This window comes from Notechis scutatus, chromosome 11 (assembly GCF_049901735.1).
Source record: "Notechis scutatus isolate UNSWTSFEM ecotype Mainland chromosome 11, rNotScu1.2, whole genome shotgun sequence".
Classification (NCBI taxonomy): domain Eukaryota; kingdom Metazoa; phylum Chordata; class Lepidosauria; order Squamata; family Elapidae; genus Notechis; species Notechis scutatus.
Genome location: NC_142019.1, coordinates 4,287,596 through 4,303,452, shown reverse-complemented (window position 1 = coordinate 4,303,452; position 15,857 = coordinate 4,287,596). Strand labels below are relative to the sequence as shown.

Here is a 15,857-nt window from a genome sequence, read left to right as displayed (position 1 = left end):
TAGTGGTTACAATGTAGTACAGGTCGTCCTCAACTTATGATCACAATTGAGCCCAAAATTTATGTTGTTAAGTGAGAAACGTCTTAAGTGAATTTGCCCCATTTCCTCTCCACATTTAAGTGGATCACTGCATTTCTTAAATTAGTAATAGGGTTGTTAAGTGAACCTGATTTCCCCGTTGACTTTGCTTGTCAGAAGGTCACAAAAGGGGATCACATAACTCTGGGACACTGCAGCTGTCGTAAATGTGAGTCAGTTCTCAAGCATCTGAATGTAACTCACCTGACCATAGGGATGCTGCAACTGTCATAAGTGTGGGAAATGGCCCTCAGTCACTTTTTTCTGTGCCATTGTAATTTTGAATGGTCACCAAATGAACTGTTGTAAATTGAGGACTGTCTGTACTACAAGCTAACTCACTGCTCACTGCCAGGAGTTTGATTCTGACCGGCTCAAGGTTGTCTCAGCCTTCCATCCTTCCGAGGTCGGTAAAATGAGGAGCCAGACTGTTGGGGGCAAGAGGCTCACTCTGTAAAAGCGCTTAGAGAGGGCTGTAAAGCACTGTGAAGCGGTATATGAGTCTAAGTGCTATTGCTATAAATCCACAATAGGGAAATGATCTAGATCTAGATTGCAGGTGCTATGGCAACTAGATACTACCACCACTAACCATAAGCAATGAATTCAAAGATAATCTGGGAGTTGCTAGAGTTTGGTCACAGAGGAGAATATTTGGAAGTGACTAGAATTAACATCTCACATTACCTAGGGAAAGCATCGGATCGAAACAGACTAAATCAGCACAGGAACTCCTCGACTCACAACTGTCATTTAGTGAGCATTCAAAGTTAACGAAGGCACTGAAAAAAGTGACTTTGGACCGTTTTCTCACTTACAACAGTTTGCAGCACCCCCTTGGGCATGTAATCAAAATTCAGACGCTTGGCAACTGGCTCATATTTATGATGGTTTTGCAGTGTCCCTGGGGCGGGGTGGTGGTCACGTGGTCCCCTTTTGCGACTTTCTGACAAGCCAAGTCAATTGGGAAGCCAGATTCACTTAACAACTGGGTTATTAACAGTGGCAGCAATTCCCATAATAACTGTGGCCAGAAAGTTTGTAAAAAAAGGGGGGGGGTCAGAACTCACTGAACAACTGTGTTGCTTTGGGCTCAATTGTGGTCGTAAGTCAAGGGCTACCTGTATTCCAAAAGGAACAATTTAATCACATAAGCTGATATTGTAACTGTTAGGTGATAAGGTGCTAAATAAAAGTGTCACAGCAGATCAGATCCTGCCCCAGAGACAGGCAGGGTTTAATATCCTGAAATGAACCCAGTCAGCTGTGTCTTCTATAAGGGTTGCCATTGACAATCTCTGTGTTGACTTAATAGAAGTCCCATGCAAATTCCGTCTCTCTCCCCTGCCTCCTTCCCCACTGGAGTTGGCTATCTGAATGCCAAATACAGTTCGCTAAGCTCACACAGATCCCTTTGTTCGATGGGTCCATCTGCACTCACAGCTCTAGCAAGCAATGTGCTCAAGCATGGCTTGCCATCAAAGCTCATGGCAATCAGCGCAGCTCTTTATTCCTTACGAGCCGATGGATGGAAACCGTGGCTGGTAAAAATAGCTGTCTGGGAAATGTGGCGATTAGCGTTCATTTGATTGGTTCGTTGCTTCGTTCGTGGAATGCCCCCAAAGCAGCAGGCAATAAAAAGTAAATAAAATAGATGGTGCATGAAGAATGGGGAGAAGGGAGGACGGGAAAGCAGGGGAAATGATTTCAGTAGCAAATGGGGAAGGGACGGAAGTGGTCTGGTTTTCTGGAGTTGTAATAAAGATCCCAACTTGAAGATTTATAGTCAGAAACTGCCTTCCCAAGAAGCTGGGTGTATCCATTTTCGCAGCCAGGAGGACTGCATTTGAAAATTCTGAATTGCCTTCCATATAGATCTGGAGGTCTCCCAAGATTGGAGAGGCTGCTCTGAAGAAGAAGGATGAGATGATCGTCACTAAAATTGAGTGAGCCAAGCTTTATCTGGTCCTGGGTTGAAAGGGTCTAAAGACAAGGTCAGGCAAGGTCTGAATTCAGAGGGGGGATGGGGTTGGTTTGGAGATCCAGTAACTTAATTTACTAAATTCATAAACTAATTGTAAAACAGCCCAAACCTGGCCTTTTTCTTTGACTATTAAATTAACTCGTGTTAATTGTCTGACCCCATCTTCCAATGAGGCAGTCTCTGCTGCCATCTTGTGAGCAATGCGTATAGAAGAGAAAAAAAGAAGTTATAATGACTTAATGTTTTGGGATTTGTTAACCATCAAAAAATAAAAAATAAATCTTCCTTCCATCTGTCTGTGCTCTGCTTTAAATGGTGGAAATGCTTATATTTATCTAGACAGGACTGAGAGAGTATTGACCTGACTTCTAAAGGACTGAAATGTGAGAACCAGTGAGAAAGAGGAATTAATATTTCCATATTCTAACCAAAGAATATGGTTAGAGTATAGGGAACTAATAAGTATTTATCCTAGGAGTTGATAGATTAGCAACAGACTTTGCTGGGATGTATTATGGGAAAAGCTAAAATAAATAAATTATTTCAGGCACCCGAAGCTCTTGGATGCTATATCACTGTCAAACTCATATTCTGTCCGTTCTAGAAGATAACCATGATGCTTTAGGGCATTTCTTCACTGGATTCTCCAAGGAATATTATCCAGAGCATCTCTGTGATGCTTAATTAACCATGATTGTTGGTGGATTGGGATTATAGTCCAATATTTATAGATTTCACCAGGCTGGAAGTTTCTTTGGGATGCCTACTTCTTTTAGAAGTACAGCTTGAAACCCAAGTCCGTGTTATTTTTATGATATGGCTGCTTGCATCCACATTTATAATTTCATACCTCAGTCACAAACAGTGGAGAGAAACTGTTCCAAACAGTGGAGAGTACATGACAGAAAGACTAAATGACTGTTTCCCAAACAAGGGTGCAGCTCTCCTGGGTAGTGGGGATAAGGGTAGGTTAAAGAGCCATGGTGGCACAGTGGTTAGAATGCAGGACTGCAGGCTAAATTCTGCTCACATCGCCAGGAGTTCAATTCCTTCAATCCTGACTGGCTCAAGGTTGACTCAGTCTTCCATCCTTCCAAGGTCAGTAAAATGAGGAGCCAGATTGCTGGGGGCAAGAGGCTGACTCTGTAAACCATTTAGAGAACATTGTACAGCTGTATGTAAATCTAAGTGCTATTGCTATTATCAATTATGCTGCTTTGGTAGTGAAATAATCTGAGTTTCAGCCTGTTTAGAACACTTACCTCATATTCTTGAGATTGATTTGATACATACCGTCATATCTGCTGTGCTGGATCTGCTCTCTTTCCTGCAGGACTAAAGCTGTTAATCTAATTGATACAGAGGTTTCACATGAGATCATGCTACAGACTGCAAAACGGATAGACAGAGTTGCATCAGAGTCATTGTTTCCCCTCTTTATTCTGCCTTTCAAAGCTGTTCCCTACCTCTGTTGCTAAACTTGTCCCTTTCTGTTTTAGCTGCGGGTTGACGGCTGCTGTGGCTGTTCAGCACCTGAGTTCCCATGTCTGGCTAATTATCTAATTTAGAACTGCTTGAAAATAGCAGTGGGGGTTTTGACACTGACACCCATGGTGCCAAGTGGAGTTACACTGATTAAAAACCTGGCTCTGTTTGCATTCTGGGGCTTATGCTGCTTCTCATTGGTGTCAGCTCTATGCTTACATCTCTGTTCCATTTCCTGTACAATGGACTGGAGGTAGGATGTGAGTGTATGGAGTTGTTTCCACAGCAGAGAAGTAGAAAGTGTGTACAAATCATGAGAAAATAATTTAGGGTTGACATTAGAAACAAAAGGCAACAAATGTCCATGGCTCCCGCAATGCCAAGATCATCCAATGGGTAAACTGCTGTGCAGAGGTTTTAATTTCCAGTTGAGATTAATATTTCACTGGCTGGCAAAACCCTGCTGATTATGTGCCATTCTTATTCAGATTGTCTTTTATTTTAGAAGCAGAATGAATGATAAATTTTCTATTCTTCCTTTGCAAGTATTTATTACCAAGAGCTTCCTCCCTACTAAAGGTTTTATACTGGAGTGATTCTCTGTCATTACTATTTTATGGAGAGGAATGGCTTAGGGAGTCTGTGTGGGATGGCGGAAAGAGTGTCATTACTACAATCTGGGGCTGTAATGATTTATCACCCCACCCCTTCAAGTGCAGATTTCTAACTGTTCAGGAGTACAAAAATCTGGAATGGTCTTCCCCCACCTGGGTACCCTCAAGCTCTGTGAACTTCAAAAGAATTCAGAATTCTCATCAAAGGTTATACTTAGGGGTGGGATTCTACTGGTTTGTACCTATTTACTAGAACCGGTTGTTAATATTCTAAGCAGTTCGGAGAACTGGTTGTTAGAAGAAATTACTGGCCTAATCCTGTAAGGAAGGCAGGAAGGAAACATTTCTGTTGCTTACAGAAACTGCCTCTCCGTTAACCCTTATTACATTCTTGGCAGGACTAGACTTCCTGTCTCTGGAACTTCTCTGGAGTTTTTTCCCCTCCTTTGCTGGTACTTTGTGTTCTGTATTAACATTCTCGAAATAACCTTTTCCTATTGGTCCAGAGACCCTGTGCTGCGATTGGTTAAATGAACCACTGGGATTGGTTCACCAGGAATCAACCGCGATTGGCCCGGCCGAACGCGGGAGATTCAAAGTACTGTCATTGGTCGCGAGCCGCGAGCAATCCCTATAAGAAGGGCTGCCGCGGCTCCGAGGTCCAGCACAGACCTTAACAAAAAATAAAGAGCTGAAGTTACGCTGGGTTTCCTGAGTCTCATTTCCCGCGATCTAACACTGGCGATGAGGGTGGGATACTGAGACAAAGGAAACCAGCCAAGCACGTGGCAACCCAGACTGACCGATCGACGAGATGGCCGGCAGCAATTTGCCACCCGCACCATTCGACCAGACCGCAGAGGACTGGGAATCATACATCGATCGATTCCACATGTTCCTCGAGAGCTGCAGCCTATAAGATGCAACCCCGAAGAGAAAACGAGCTGTGTTCCTGACCCACTGCGGGCCGGCAGTGTTCAAGATGGCCAAGGCGTTGGCCAAGGCGCTGGATGTCACGGAGATGGATTGGCCGGACCTGGATCAACTACTGAGGTCCCATTACGCGCCCGCCATCTCCAGCACGAATTTTACAAACGCGACCAGAAGGAAGGAGAATCCATTGGAGACTTCGTGGCAGCGCTGAGGAACATCGGAGGTGCGTGTGGGTTCACTGACATGGATGATATGCTATGCGAGACCGCGTAGTCCTCGGACTAAGGGACCTCACCCTCCAGAGCCGGCTGCTGACGCGACCAGACATCACGGTCACCGAAGCGATCGCCAAGGCCACCGCAGCCGAAGCCACAAAGAAGTCAGCAGCCAAGATGAGACAGATGAACGCGGCAGACCGGCAAACACCGACGGAGATGAGCCCACCCACAGAAAGGAGACCGGAGGTAAATAAGAAAGCCACCGTGACGACCACGCAACACGAGGACGTCGATTCTCGTTCCGAGACCGAGGATGAAGAGAAGGAAGAAACCCACTGACTTCAATCGGAACGAGACAGATGGGAGCGACGAGGTCGTAAGTCGGGGTTTCAATGCGCTGGGTGCGGCGGAGACCACCCCCGTTCAGAGTGCCGGTTCCTAGACACCATTTGCCGGCACTGTGATAAACAGGAGCATATCACAAAGGTCTGCAGGAACAACAGCCCGAGGCAACGCGACCGCACACCCACCGCCCCCCAGAACCAGGGAAAAGTACACAGAAAGCCACTGGAGCCGCGAAAGCAGAAGCAAGCGGCTCCACGAAGACCGGCGAAAGGAAGAAACCCATCAGACGGTCACCATCAGGCACTCGAACACAACCGATGCCCGCAAGGTGCACGTGCTGGTGGGCATTGAAGGCAAACAGTGCGACATGGAGGTGGACTCCGGATCCTACCTCTCCATGGTATCCTGGGAGACCATCAAAAGTTTAGTCCCCAGCATACGAAGGCGGGAGCTGGAAAGCCAGAAGCTAATCCTAAAAGACTATCAGGGAAACGGAATCCCCGTGGTAGGGATTGGACACTTCCATATAACCTTCAAGGGTCATGCAGAGATTCTTCCTCTAACAATCGTGGATAAAGACCGCCCCAGCCTGCTGGGGCTCGAATGGTTCGCACCATTAGGAATCGAGGTGACGGGCATCAACCACGTCGAGGAAGCTGACTGGGAGGAGAAACTAATGGAGGATTTCCAGGACGTCTTCGACGGCCGATTAGGCAAGTACTGGGGGTCCCCGATAACCTTTAACCTGAACCCCAATATTGCCCCTATCCGCCTAAAACCGAGGCAAGTCCCATTCGCACTCAAGCCAAAAATTGATGAGCAATTGGACAAGCTCATCACACAAGGGATCCTAGAGCCGATTGACCACGCAAGGTGGGAAACCCCAATAGTCACCCCGATAAAGCCGGACGGGTCCGTGAGAATCTGCGGTGACTACAAGGCCACCCTCAACCATGCGCTGCAGCAGAGCGCTTACCCCATCCCGGTGGTACAGCACCTCCTACATTCACTGGGGGGAGGAAAAGTCTTCGCAAAGCTTGACCTGGCGCAGGCATACCAGCAGCTGCCAGTCGACGTCGAGACTGCTGAGGCGCAAACCATCGTGACCCACCGGGGGGGAATTCCGTTGTAAGAGGCTCCAATTCGGAGTCAGCGTGGCCCCAGGGGTGTTCCAGAGCTTAATGGAACGACTGCTGCTACAAGGCATAAAAGAGGTGGTGCCCTACTTTGATGACATCCTAGTGTCAGCAAAAAATAAAAGCCAACTGGGAAGCCACCTAAGAGAAGTCCTAAAAAAATTTAAAGAAGCAGGACTCAAGGTAAAAAAAGAAAAGTGCCAATTATGCACCGATAAAGTAGAATTCCTGGGGTATTTGATTGACAAAAACGGAATTCACCCCACCGAGAAAAAAATCAAAGCCATCAAAGAAGCCCCTAGACCACAGAACAAAACGGAACTTCAGGCTTTCCTTGGACTAATAAATTTTTATAATGTTTTTTGCCACAGAAGGTACCAATGGCGGAGCCCCTACATAGACTCTTGGACAAGACAGCTACCTGGTCCTGGGGCAAGCGGGAAGAAACCGCATTTCAAAAAATAAAAGACTTACTAACATTGGAATCAGTCCTCATTCAGTATAGTGAAACCCTACCGTTGACCGTGACCTGCGACGCCTCGCTCTTTGGCATTGGAGCCATCCTAAGCCACACCTTGCCGGATGGGAGAGAAGCGCCAATTGCATATTTCTCCAAAACATTGTCCAGGGCGGAGAGGAACTATAGCCAGCTGGACAAAGAGGCATTGGCAGCAATCACCGGCATGAAGCGGTTTCACGAGTACCTGTACGGTAGAACTTTCTCCCTTATCACTGACCATAAACCACTCCTGGGAATCCTGGCAGGGAACAGGGCCACCCCTAACATATTATCCCCACAGATGACAAGGTGGTCCGAATTCCTTGCCGCTTACAACTATCAACTAATCCAACGACCTGGGAAAAGCATCTCGCACGCAGACACACAAAGCCGCTCCCCCCTACCTGACCTGGAAGATGACCCGGCACCCACATCCACACTGCAGATAGAAACCTTACCCAACTCCCCCATGACCGCGGCAGACATCGCCAAAGAAACTATTAAAGACAGGTACCTGGCGCGGGTTTTGAATTGGGTAGAAAAAGGTGGCCGGAAACAAATGACAGAGAGCAGTTTAAACCATTACGAAACCGCCAAACCGAGCTGTCAACGCAAAAGGGATGTATATTGTGGGGAGACAGGGTTGCGGTTCCCGAGAAATTACAAAAAAGAGTGTTGGCCATGCTACACGAAGGACACCCAGGTATGTTAAAAATGAAATCCCTGGCAAGGAGTTACGTCTGGTGGCCAGGGATGGACAAAACCATTGAGACATGGGTGGCGGCATGCAACAAATGCCAGAGATCCAGACCAAACCCCCCATCCGTGCCGACACTAGAATGGGAAACACCCAGGGGCCCATGGTCGAGGGTCCACATAGATTTTGCGGGACCTACAAAGGGGCATACGTTCTTAATAATAGTCGACGCGTACTCAAATTGGCTGGAGGTCAGCATCATGAAATCAACGACAACAGAGGCCGTCATCAAGAAATTGGAAAAACTATTTGCAACCCATGGACTACCAGACCTTTTAGTGTCCGACAACGGCCCACAATTCACGGCATTGTCATTTGAAAAATTTCTCACAAAATTGGGTATACGGCATGCATTAACAGCGCCCACTCATCCGGCGGTGAATGGTAGGGCAGAACGCATGGTCAGGTATGCTAGAAAAAAATGGTAAAAACCAAAGGTATGCTAGAAAAAATGGACACGAGGGACATACACGAAAAAATAAATAAACTACTCACAATACAACACATAACACCTAGCACATCAATCAATAAAAGCCCCGCAGAACTCCTGATGGGCAGGAAACTCCGCTCACACTTAGACAGACTGCACCCAACATATAACAACGAAAAACCGCCAGACTCTTCCAATAGGTACCGCACATTTACACCAGGGGACCTAGTCTATGCCAAAAACTTTACGGGAGACCCACTCTGGGTACCAGCAAAAATAACAAAGGTAATGGGTCCCCGGTCGTACTGACTGGAAACAGAAGACGGCAGGAACTGGAAGAGGCACATCGACCAACTGAGGTCAAGAACAACCGACAACACGGAAAAACCACACACACAAACACCACAGCAAATACACAGCAATAAAAAAACCAGAGGCGGGGGGAGAATCCCCAAACAATTACCAAAATGGAGGAAACAACCCTCCAAAAACAACAAAAATAAACCCACAAATAAACCAATACTACTTACTGGCAGACGACTTTGGCAGAGAGGAACCGGCAAAAGACGATACACACGAAGCCTCTCCTGGAAGGAACAGCCAAGCCAGCTCGACCAGCCCGGAAAGACCGGGAGGGAGCGGCAGCGCCGAGGCCTACCCGGGTAGACCGGGTAGCCGTGGCAGGACTGACTCACCCTTCCAGGAGGTTCCAACGAGAGGGATGGGAGCAACAGCGATCCCGTCCGAGCCGGCCAAAGACAACAAAACAACTGAGCTGCACAGGTCAAGTAGGAACACGAAGAGCCCCGCCTACTTACGGGACTACGTAACGTAGGTTGGACTGAACCAAGAGGGGAGGGGTGTTCTGTATTAACATTCTTGGAATACCCTTTTCCTATTGGTCCAGAGACCCTGTGCTGCGATTGGTTAAATGAACCACTGGGATTGGTTCACCAGGAATCAACCGCGATTGGTCCGGCTGATCGCGGGAGATTCAAAGTACTGTCATTGGCTGTGAGCCGCGAGCAATCCCTATAAGAAGGGCTGCCACAGCTCCGAGGTCCAGCACAGACCTTAACAAAAAATAAAGAGCTGAAGTTACGCTGGGTTTCCTGAGTCTCATTTCCCGCAATCTAACACTTTGCTTGTGTGGAGTGACCATTCAAAGTTACAATAGCACTGAAAAAAGTGACTTATGACCATTTTTTACACTTATGACTGTTGCAGCTTCCCCACAGTCATGAAGAGGTCAGGTGAGGAGATGTGTGCCTCGATGTGAGTGATGTTGAGTTGGCCACACCCAGTCACATGACCACTAAGCCACACCCACCAACTAAGCCACACCCACAGAACCGGTTGTTAAAAAATTTGAATCTTACCCCTGGTTATACTGCTTGGGGAATTGTAGGAGGAGGTCTACATATCTGGAGAAGCTTGAATGGAAAAGGCAGATCTATGGCATGTAGAAAATTGTTTTCCCATTGGGGACCAAATGAGGTAGATTAAAATTTTAGATGACTTCCTTTCTTCCCTATTGAGCTGGACACAACAGAATGTGATCTGAATAAGATCTCTCTCTCTCTCTCTCTCTCCTGTTTCTGTCCATCCATCCATCCATATCTCTCTCCCTCACTCCATATCTATCTATCTGTCTGTCTGTCTGTCTGTCTGTCTGTCTGTCTATCTATCTATCTATCTATCTATCTATCTATCTATCTATCTATCTATCTATCTATCATCTATCTATCTATCTAATTCGCTTTTTTCCTGAATATAATGGGGTGGCTTATGTAGTTGTAGAATATACACAGAAGCTACAATGAGATGAGCATGAATATATTACATTATCTTGTACTGGCCTACCAACCCAACTCTACCATCCAGTCACAGCAGAGAGGTGTTTTAGTATCTCCTTCCTAATCTAGTTCCAATAAGAAGTATTAGAAACTACCTATGTATCAGGGTTGAGCCATAGGTGACAGTGAGAAAAAAGACTGGGACAAGTCAGAACCAATGGGGAAATTAGGATCCAGAGTGGATAAACAGAATGACTGAGCAAACTAGGTATATCTAGTCTAATGAAGAGAAGGCCTAGGGGTGATACGATAGCCATGTTCCATTACTTGAGGGACTGTCACAGAGAAGAGGGGGTCAACGTAGCCTCAAAAGCACCTGAAGAGAGAACAAGAAGCAATGGGTGGAAGATCATTAAAGAGAGATCCAACCATTAGGGATAAATTTCCCGACAGTGAGAACACTTAATCAGTGGAGCAGCTTACCTTTGGAAGTTGTGGGTGCTCCATCACTGGAGGTTTTCAAGAAGAGACTGGGCAGCCATTTGTCTGTAATGGTATAGAGCAGGGGTGCCCAACCCCCAGTCCGTGGACAGGCACTGGTCTATAGTATGCCAGAAACTGGGCTGTGCAAACAAGCAAAGCCCCGTCGATGGGATGCAGGCAGCACATGAAACCACATTCCCTCCAGTCCACAGAAAAACCTCTCTCCATGGAACCAGTCCCTGGTGCCCAAAAGGTTGAGGGTCACTGACCTACAATTTCCCTTCCAACTCTATTATTCTATATTCTATGACTAGCTAGGGATAGCAGAGCATACACTAATGCTCAGGAATTTCTTGTGACTCAAACCTGGCTCAATTGGAACAGAAAATCTTTATGCTGCAATTTGTTCAGGAACAGTGAATGGGCAGCCTGGAAATACTTTACTGAAAAGCTGTCGGTTTCCATTTAGCGACTTGCCATATAGGCATGAGTAGATAGATCAGCATCTCCTGAGAGATGCTTTTGGACAGTATTGATGATTTTCAGCATGCAAACCTGTGCTGTGAGCTTGAGAGTTGCATAAGGATAGTGATAGTTTCCCAAAGGGTGATGAACTGACAGACTCAGAGGACTGGCAAATATCCATTATGGCAATAACACACTCAACCTCCTTTCTCCAAAGCCTTCCATATGGGATATAAGCAAATTCTTATCTTTTATAATTGATATCTGTGCGTGTTTTGCCAGATGGCCCTTAAAATCCCAGCATTGCTAAGAGCTTATTCGTGTACATTTCTCCACATTTAATGGATGGAAACTGTGTGTACATAGTGTCCATTGAGATGTATTGCACTTGAGCTTTGAAGAAAGTTGTGATTGTTATCTCTAACAATAATGCAATGAGCGCTAAGCAGAGATTTTCCTGAATTCTATCTCTTGCTGCCCACCCACCCACCCCCCACATCAGTACTTGTTCTGTCTGATCATGAAAGCATCCTGCATCTGGTTGGTAGTGATTCAGGTTAGCTCCAAAGTAATTGAGCGAAACTGCTTTTAGAAAAATCCCGCTCCTGCCTCTCTAGGTTTTGGGAAGGGGACCCTTGCCCTAAAGGCAACTTCCGAAACCTTTCCCTTCTTTAAAGTCCCCTCCCACATTTTTATTTTATTTATTTATTTGATTTGTCAATCGCTTACAAGATAATAGGTATAAGTATATACATAGTTATGAATACATGAAATGAGTGTATATAAGAAAAATAAAAGAGACAATAGGAAAGGCAGGATTGGTGCGCTTATGCACGCCCCCTAAGACCTCTTAGGAAAGGGGTGAGGTCAATAGTAGACAGTCTAAGGTTAAAGTTTTTGGGGTTTGGGGAAGAAACCACAGAGTCAGGTAGAGTATTCCAGACATTGACCACTCTGTTGCTGAAGTCGTATTTCCTGCAATCAACTTTGGTGCGGTTAACCTTGAGTTTGTATCTATCGTGTGCTCTTGTGTTGTTATGGCTGAAGCTGAAGTATTCATTGACAGGTAGGACATTGCAATGTATGATTTTATATACCATACTTAGATCAGAACGAAGATGGCGTAATTCAAGGTTTCCTAGGTCTAGAATTTCAAGTCTGGTGGCATAAGGTATTCTACAACGAGTAGAGGAGTGGAGAACTCTTCTTGTGAAATATTTCTGGACTTTCTCAACTGTGTTAATATCAGAGACATAATGCGGGTTCCAGACCGATGAACTGTATTCAAGTATTGGTCTAGCAAATGTTTTGTATGCTCTAGTTAGTAGTGTGATATTACCAGAGAAGAAGCTACATAGGATTAGGTTAACAACTCTTAACGCCTTTTTGGCTAGGTGGTTACAGTGGGCAATTAAAAACAAGACAGACATTTTGATCTTCCTTCCCCTTCTACCCTAATAAGGTGCCAAAACTAAACTCTCCCTGTCCTCCAATGAATATTCCTTTTAAAAACCTTGCCTTGATTTCAGGCTGAAATGTAGAGGAAGCAAGCGAGCAAGGAGAAAATCTTGCTGAAACTTTTTCTCCCTGAACTTAAAAAAAAAGTCACCTCTAAAAGTTGTGCCAGGAAAAACCGAGGGTGCTGGTTATTTGCAGATTTTAGCCTCTCCCTTTGACTGCATGTAAGAGGAGAGTCTACAGTGTAGCCTTTAAGTCCTAGCCTGACAGGTAGTCAGGCTAGAAAATAAGAGATAAGCCTTATGATAGATATTTCTATGCTGAAAGATCTGTGACTGTTGTCTTGATTGTGGCTTGAAACTCCTCTGTGGCCTAAGGATATTGGGGGGCCAGAGGATCTCATAAGATAGTGATGGAGGGGTGTGCACTGAACAAATAGCTTCATTTGCAAACAAAAGTTGAAGTAGGTTTAGGAGGGTATTTCTCAGGCAGACTCATTTAATTTAGTTTGCCTTGGAAGAATTCTTAATTTACACCATTGTAATCCATTCTAATTGTTTGTTCCATGTGATGAAACAGAGATTTATGTCTATGGAGAGTCTTCAGTCATCCAGGTCATGGTTGTCCCCAAAGTGTTTTTTTTTTAAAGGCAACTGAATTTTGTTTTGTTTTGTTTTTCCTTGAAGATGTCACTTCTCATCCAAGAAGAGCTGAAGAAGTTTCTTGGATGGGGGAGGGCGGAGCTGGTGTCGCGACGATACGGCATGCGATCTTGGAGGTCTGAGATCGCTGCCGATATCTTTGCTCCTGGACGGTCCAATCGGATCTAAACCATCCCAAAGAGACGGTGAATGTAAAGAGCGCATCCTGTCGATCCCAGGGATACCACAAAGTCCCTGGTAGATCCAGGAGAAGCTCCTTTTGCCAGTGGCAAAGAGGCAGCCATTAAAGCTGCTGAAGTTGGGACAGCTCCGAAACGGAAGAGAATGGAAAGAGAAAGTGTGCCGGTTTAGTGAGAATTTTTTCTTTATTTTAAGATTTGAAAGGACACCTTAAGGAAAAGAAAGAATCTGTAAAAGTTTTGACAGAAGTGACTAAGCGATGATTTTAAACAGGAATGTCAAAGTTATATTTTTATTTTTTTTCTCATTGCTGGATTTTCTACACATGATTTTATATTTTGAAACTGGACTGTTTTTTTCTTTTCTCTTTTTTCACCTATTCTTTCTCTCCTTTTTGACTTTATAATATTCTAGGCTAGAGACTCCCTTTTAGTCATCTTTTTAAATATCTTTTTCCCTTTTTAATTAATTTTTATTATATTTTGTTTGGAAAAGGAGGGGGAAAGTGAAAACAAAGAAACTTTGTAAAACTGCCAACTAGAGGCTTGGAAATATTCTATTTCCTTTTCTTGACCAGACAAAGCTGAGAAAGAACTGAGACTTCTTTTCAAGGACATTGCCTGTTTGATAAGATAGAGGGAAGAGCATGGGAGAGTATTATTGCAGGTGCTCTTCTGGGTTTCTATCAACAGCTGGAGTCTGGTGTTGAAGCTTATAGGAAAAGAAAAGGTGATAAGTCTCTGGAAAAGAGAGTAAAAACAAGAGCCTTGGATAATTAAACAAAGTGCAGTGTGCTCTTTTTATTTTTTCTAAGTTGCGCTACCCCTCCTCATCAGTTTACTTTTTGTAATAGCTATTTGGATTTTTGGCCCTTTGGAACTTGTCTTTGTTTTTTTTTGTTTTTCTTGTCTTTGGAAGTTAAATTTCTACGTTTGCTTTTTATTTTAAAGGAAAAGCTTTCGTATTAATGATTTCCTTCCTTTTCTTTTTAAGGGAGTAGTCTTTTTTCTTTTTTTCTCTCTCCCTCCCTGGTATTTTTGTCTTTCCATCTACCTTCCATATTGGGTTTTTTTTCTCTATTTTTCTGGCCTTCTTTTTTTTCTTATGCATCCTTTTATATCTGAGACCTCTTAACTGGATTAAGGTGTTGAAGAACCTGAATAATTTTTCCTTTCTCTTTTTTAGCTTTTTATTTTTCATTTTTCCACCTTTTTTAGGATTTTACAACTTTTTCTTTTTTGTGTGTGTTTATGGTCTTTTCCTCCATTTTTGAATTTTTACTGCTATCTAACCTATCGATTGGATTAAGGTATACAAGAACCTGAAGAAATTTTTTTCCTTTTTAAAAATTATTACTATTATTACTATTATTACTATTATTATTATTATTATTACTACTACTACTACTACTACTACTATTTGGCTTCTTTTTTCCTACTATTTTTATTTGGAATTGTAAATGGTTATTTCACAATTGGATTAAGGTCTAGAACAGTGGTCCCCAACCACCGGTCCGCGGACCGGTACCGGTCCGTGGAACAAGTCCTACCGGGCCGCTGGCTTGCTGGGCGCCGCCATCTTGTTTTGATGAAAAAGTGCTTCCGGTGAGCTTTTCCGGGTAGAAAGCTCACCGGAAGCACGCTCATCAAAAAAAAGATGGCGGCGCCAGCGCTTCCGGTGAGCTTTTCCGGGTAGAAAGCTCACCGGAAGCACTTTTTCATCAAAAAAAGATGGTGGCGCCCAGCTGATACCGGTACCGGGCCACGGCGCCCAGCTGATGCTGGTACCGGGCCGCGGCGTAAAAAAGGTCACTGGTCTAGAAGAACCTGAAGATTTTGAATTGCTCGAAATGAGTAGGAAACTAACAGCCCCTGGTTCCTCAACTTCTACTTCTTCCTCTCCACCATCTGGAGGACAGCGTTCAATACAGACAATGTTACGGCAAGAAAAAGAACAAGAAAAAGTGACCCTGAAGATGATTATGCAAGGAATTCAAAATATTCAAACAAGAACAGAGAATACTGAAAAGAGAACAGAGAACATCGAACAAAGAACAGGGAAAACCGATGAAAAGGTGGAGAACATTCAACAAATGATGATGAAGTATAATGAGAGACTCCAAAAAATTGAAGAAGAAACAAAGAGACAAGAAGATTGGAGATATTGATAACAGATTAACTGTAGTTGAACAAGATAAAAGTGGTATGCTGAGATGGGAGATGGACAGATCAGAATTTTTATCTTAGATTCCAAAACATAGAGGAAGAAAAGGGACAAAACCTAGCTGAGATAATGATAGAAATATTGGCTGAAGCTTTGGAAATAACTGAAGAG

The 15,857-nt window shown here is 44.3% G+C and overlaps 1 protein-coding gene across 1 annotated transcript in view; it reads left to right on the top strand.

Annotated features, from left to right (window-relative positions):
• Nucleotides 1–6,024: 6,024 nt before the first annotated feature.
• TMC3 (transmembrane channel like 3) overlaps nt 6,025–15,857 on the top strand; it is a 44,408-nt gene continuing 34,575 nt past the window's right edge. The window contains exon 1 of the mRNA XM_087972862.1: nt 6,025–6,530. Coding sequence (XP_087828988.1) covers nt 6,025–6,530 — 506 coding nt within the window. The remainder of the gene's footprint in view (nt 6,531–15,857) is intronic.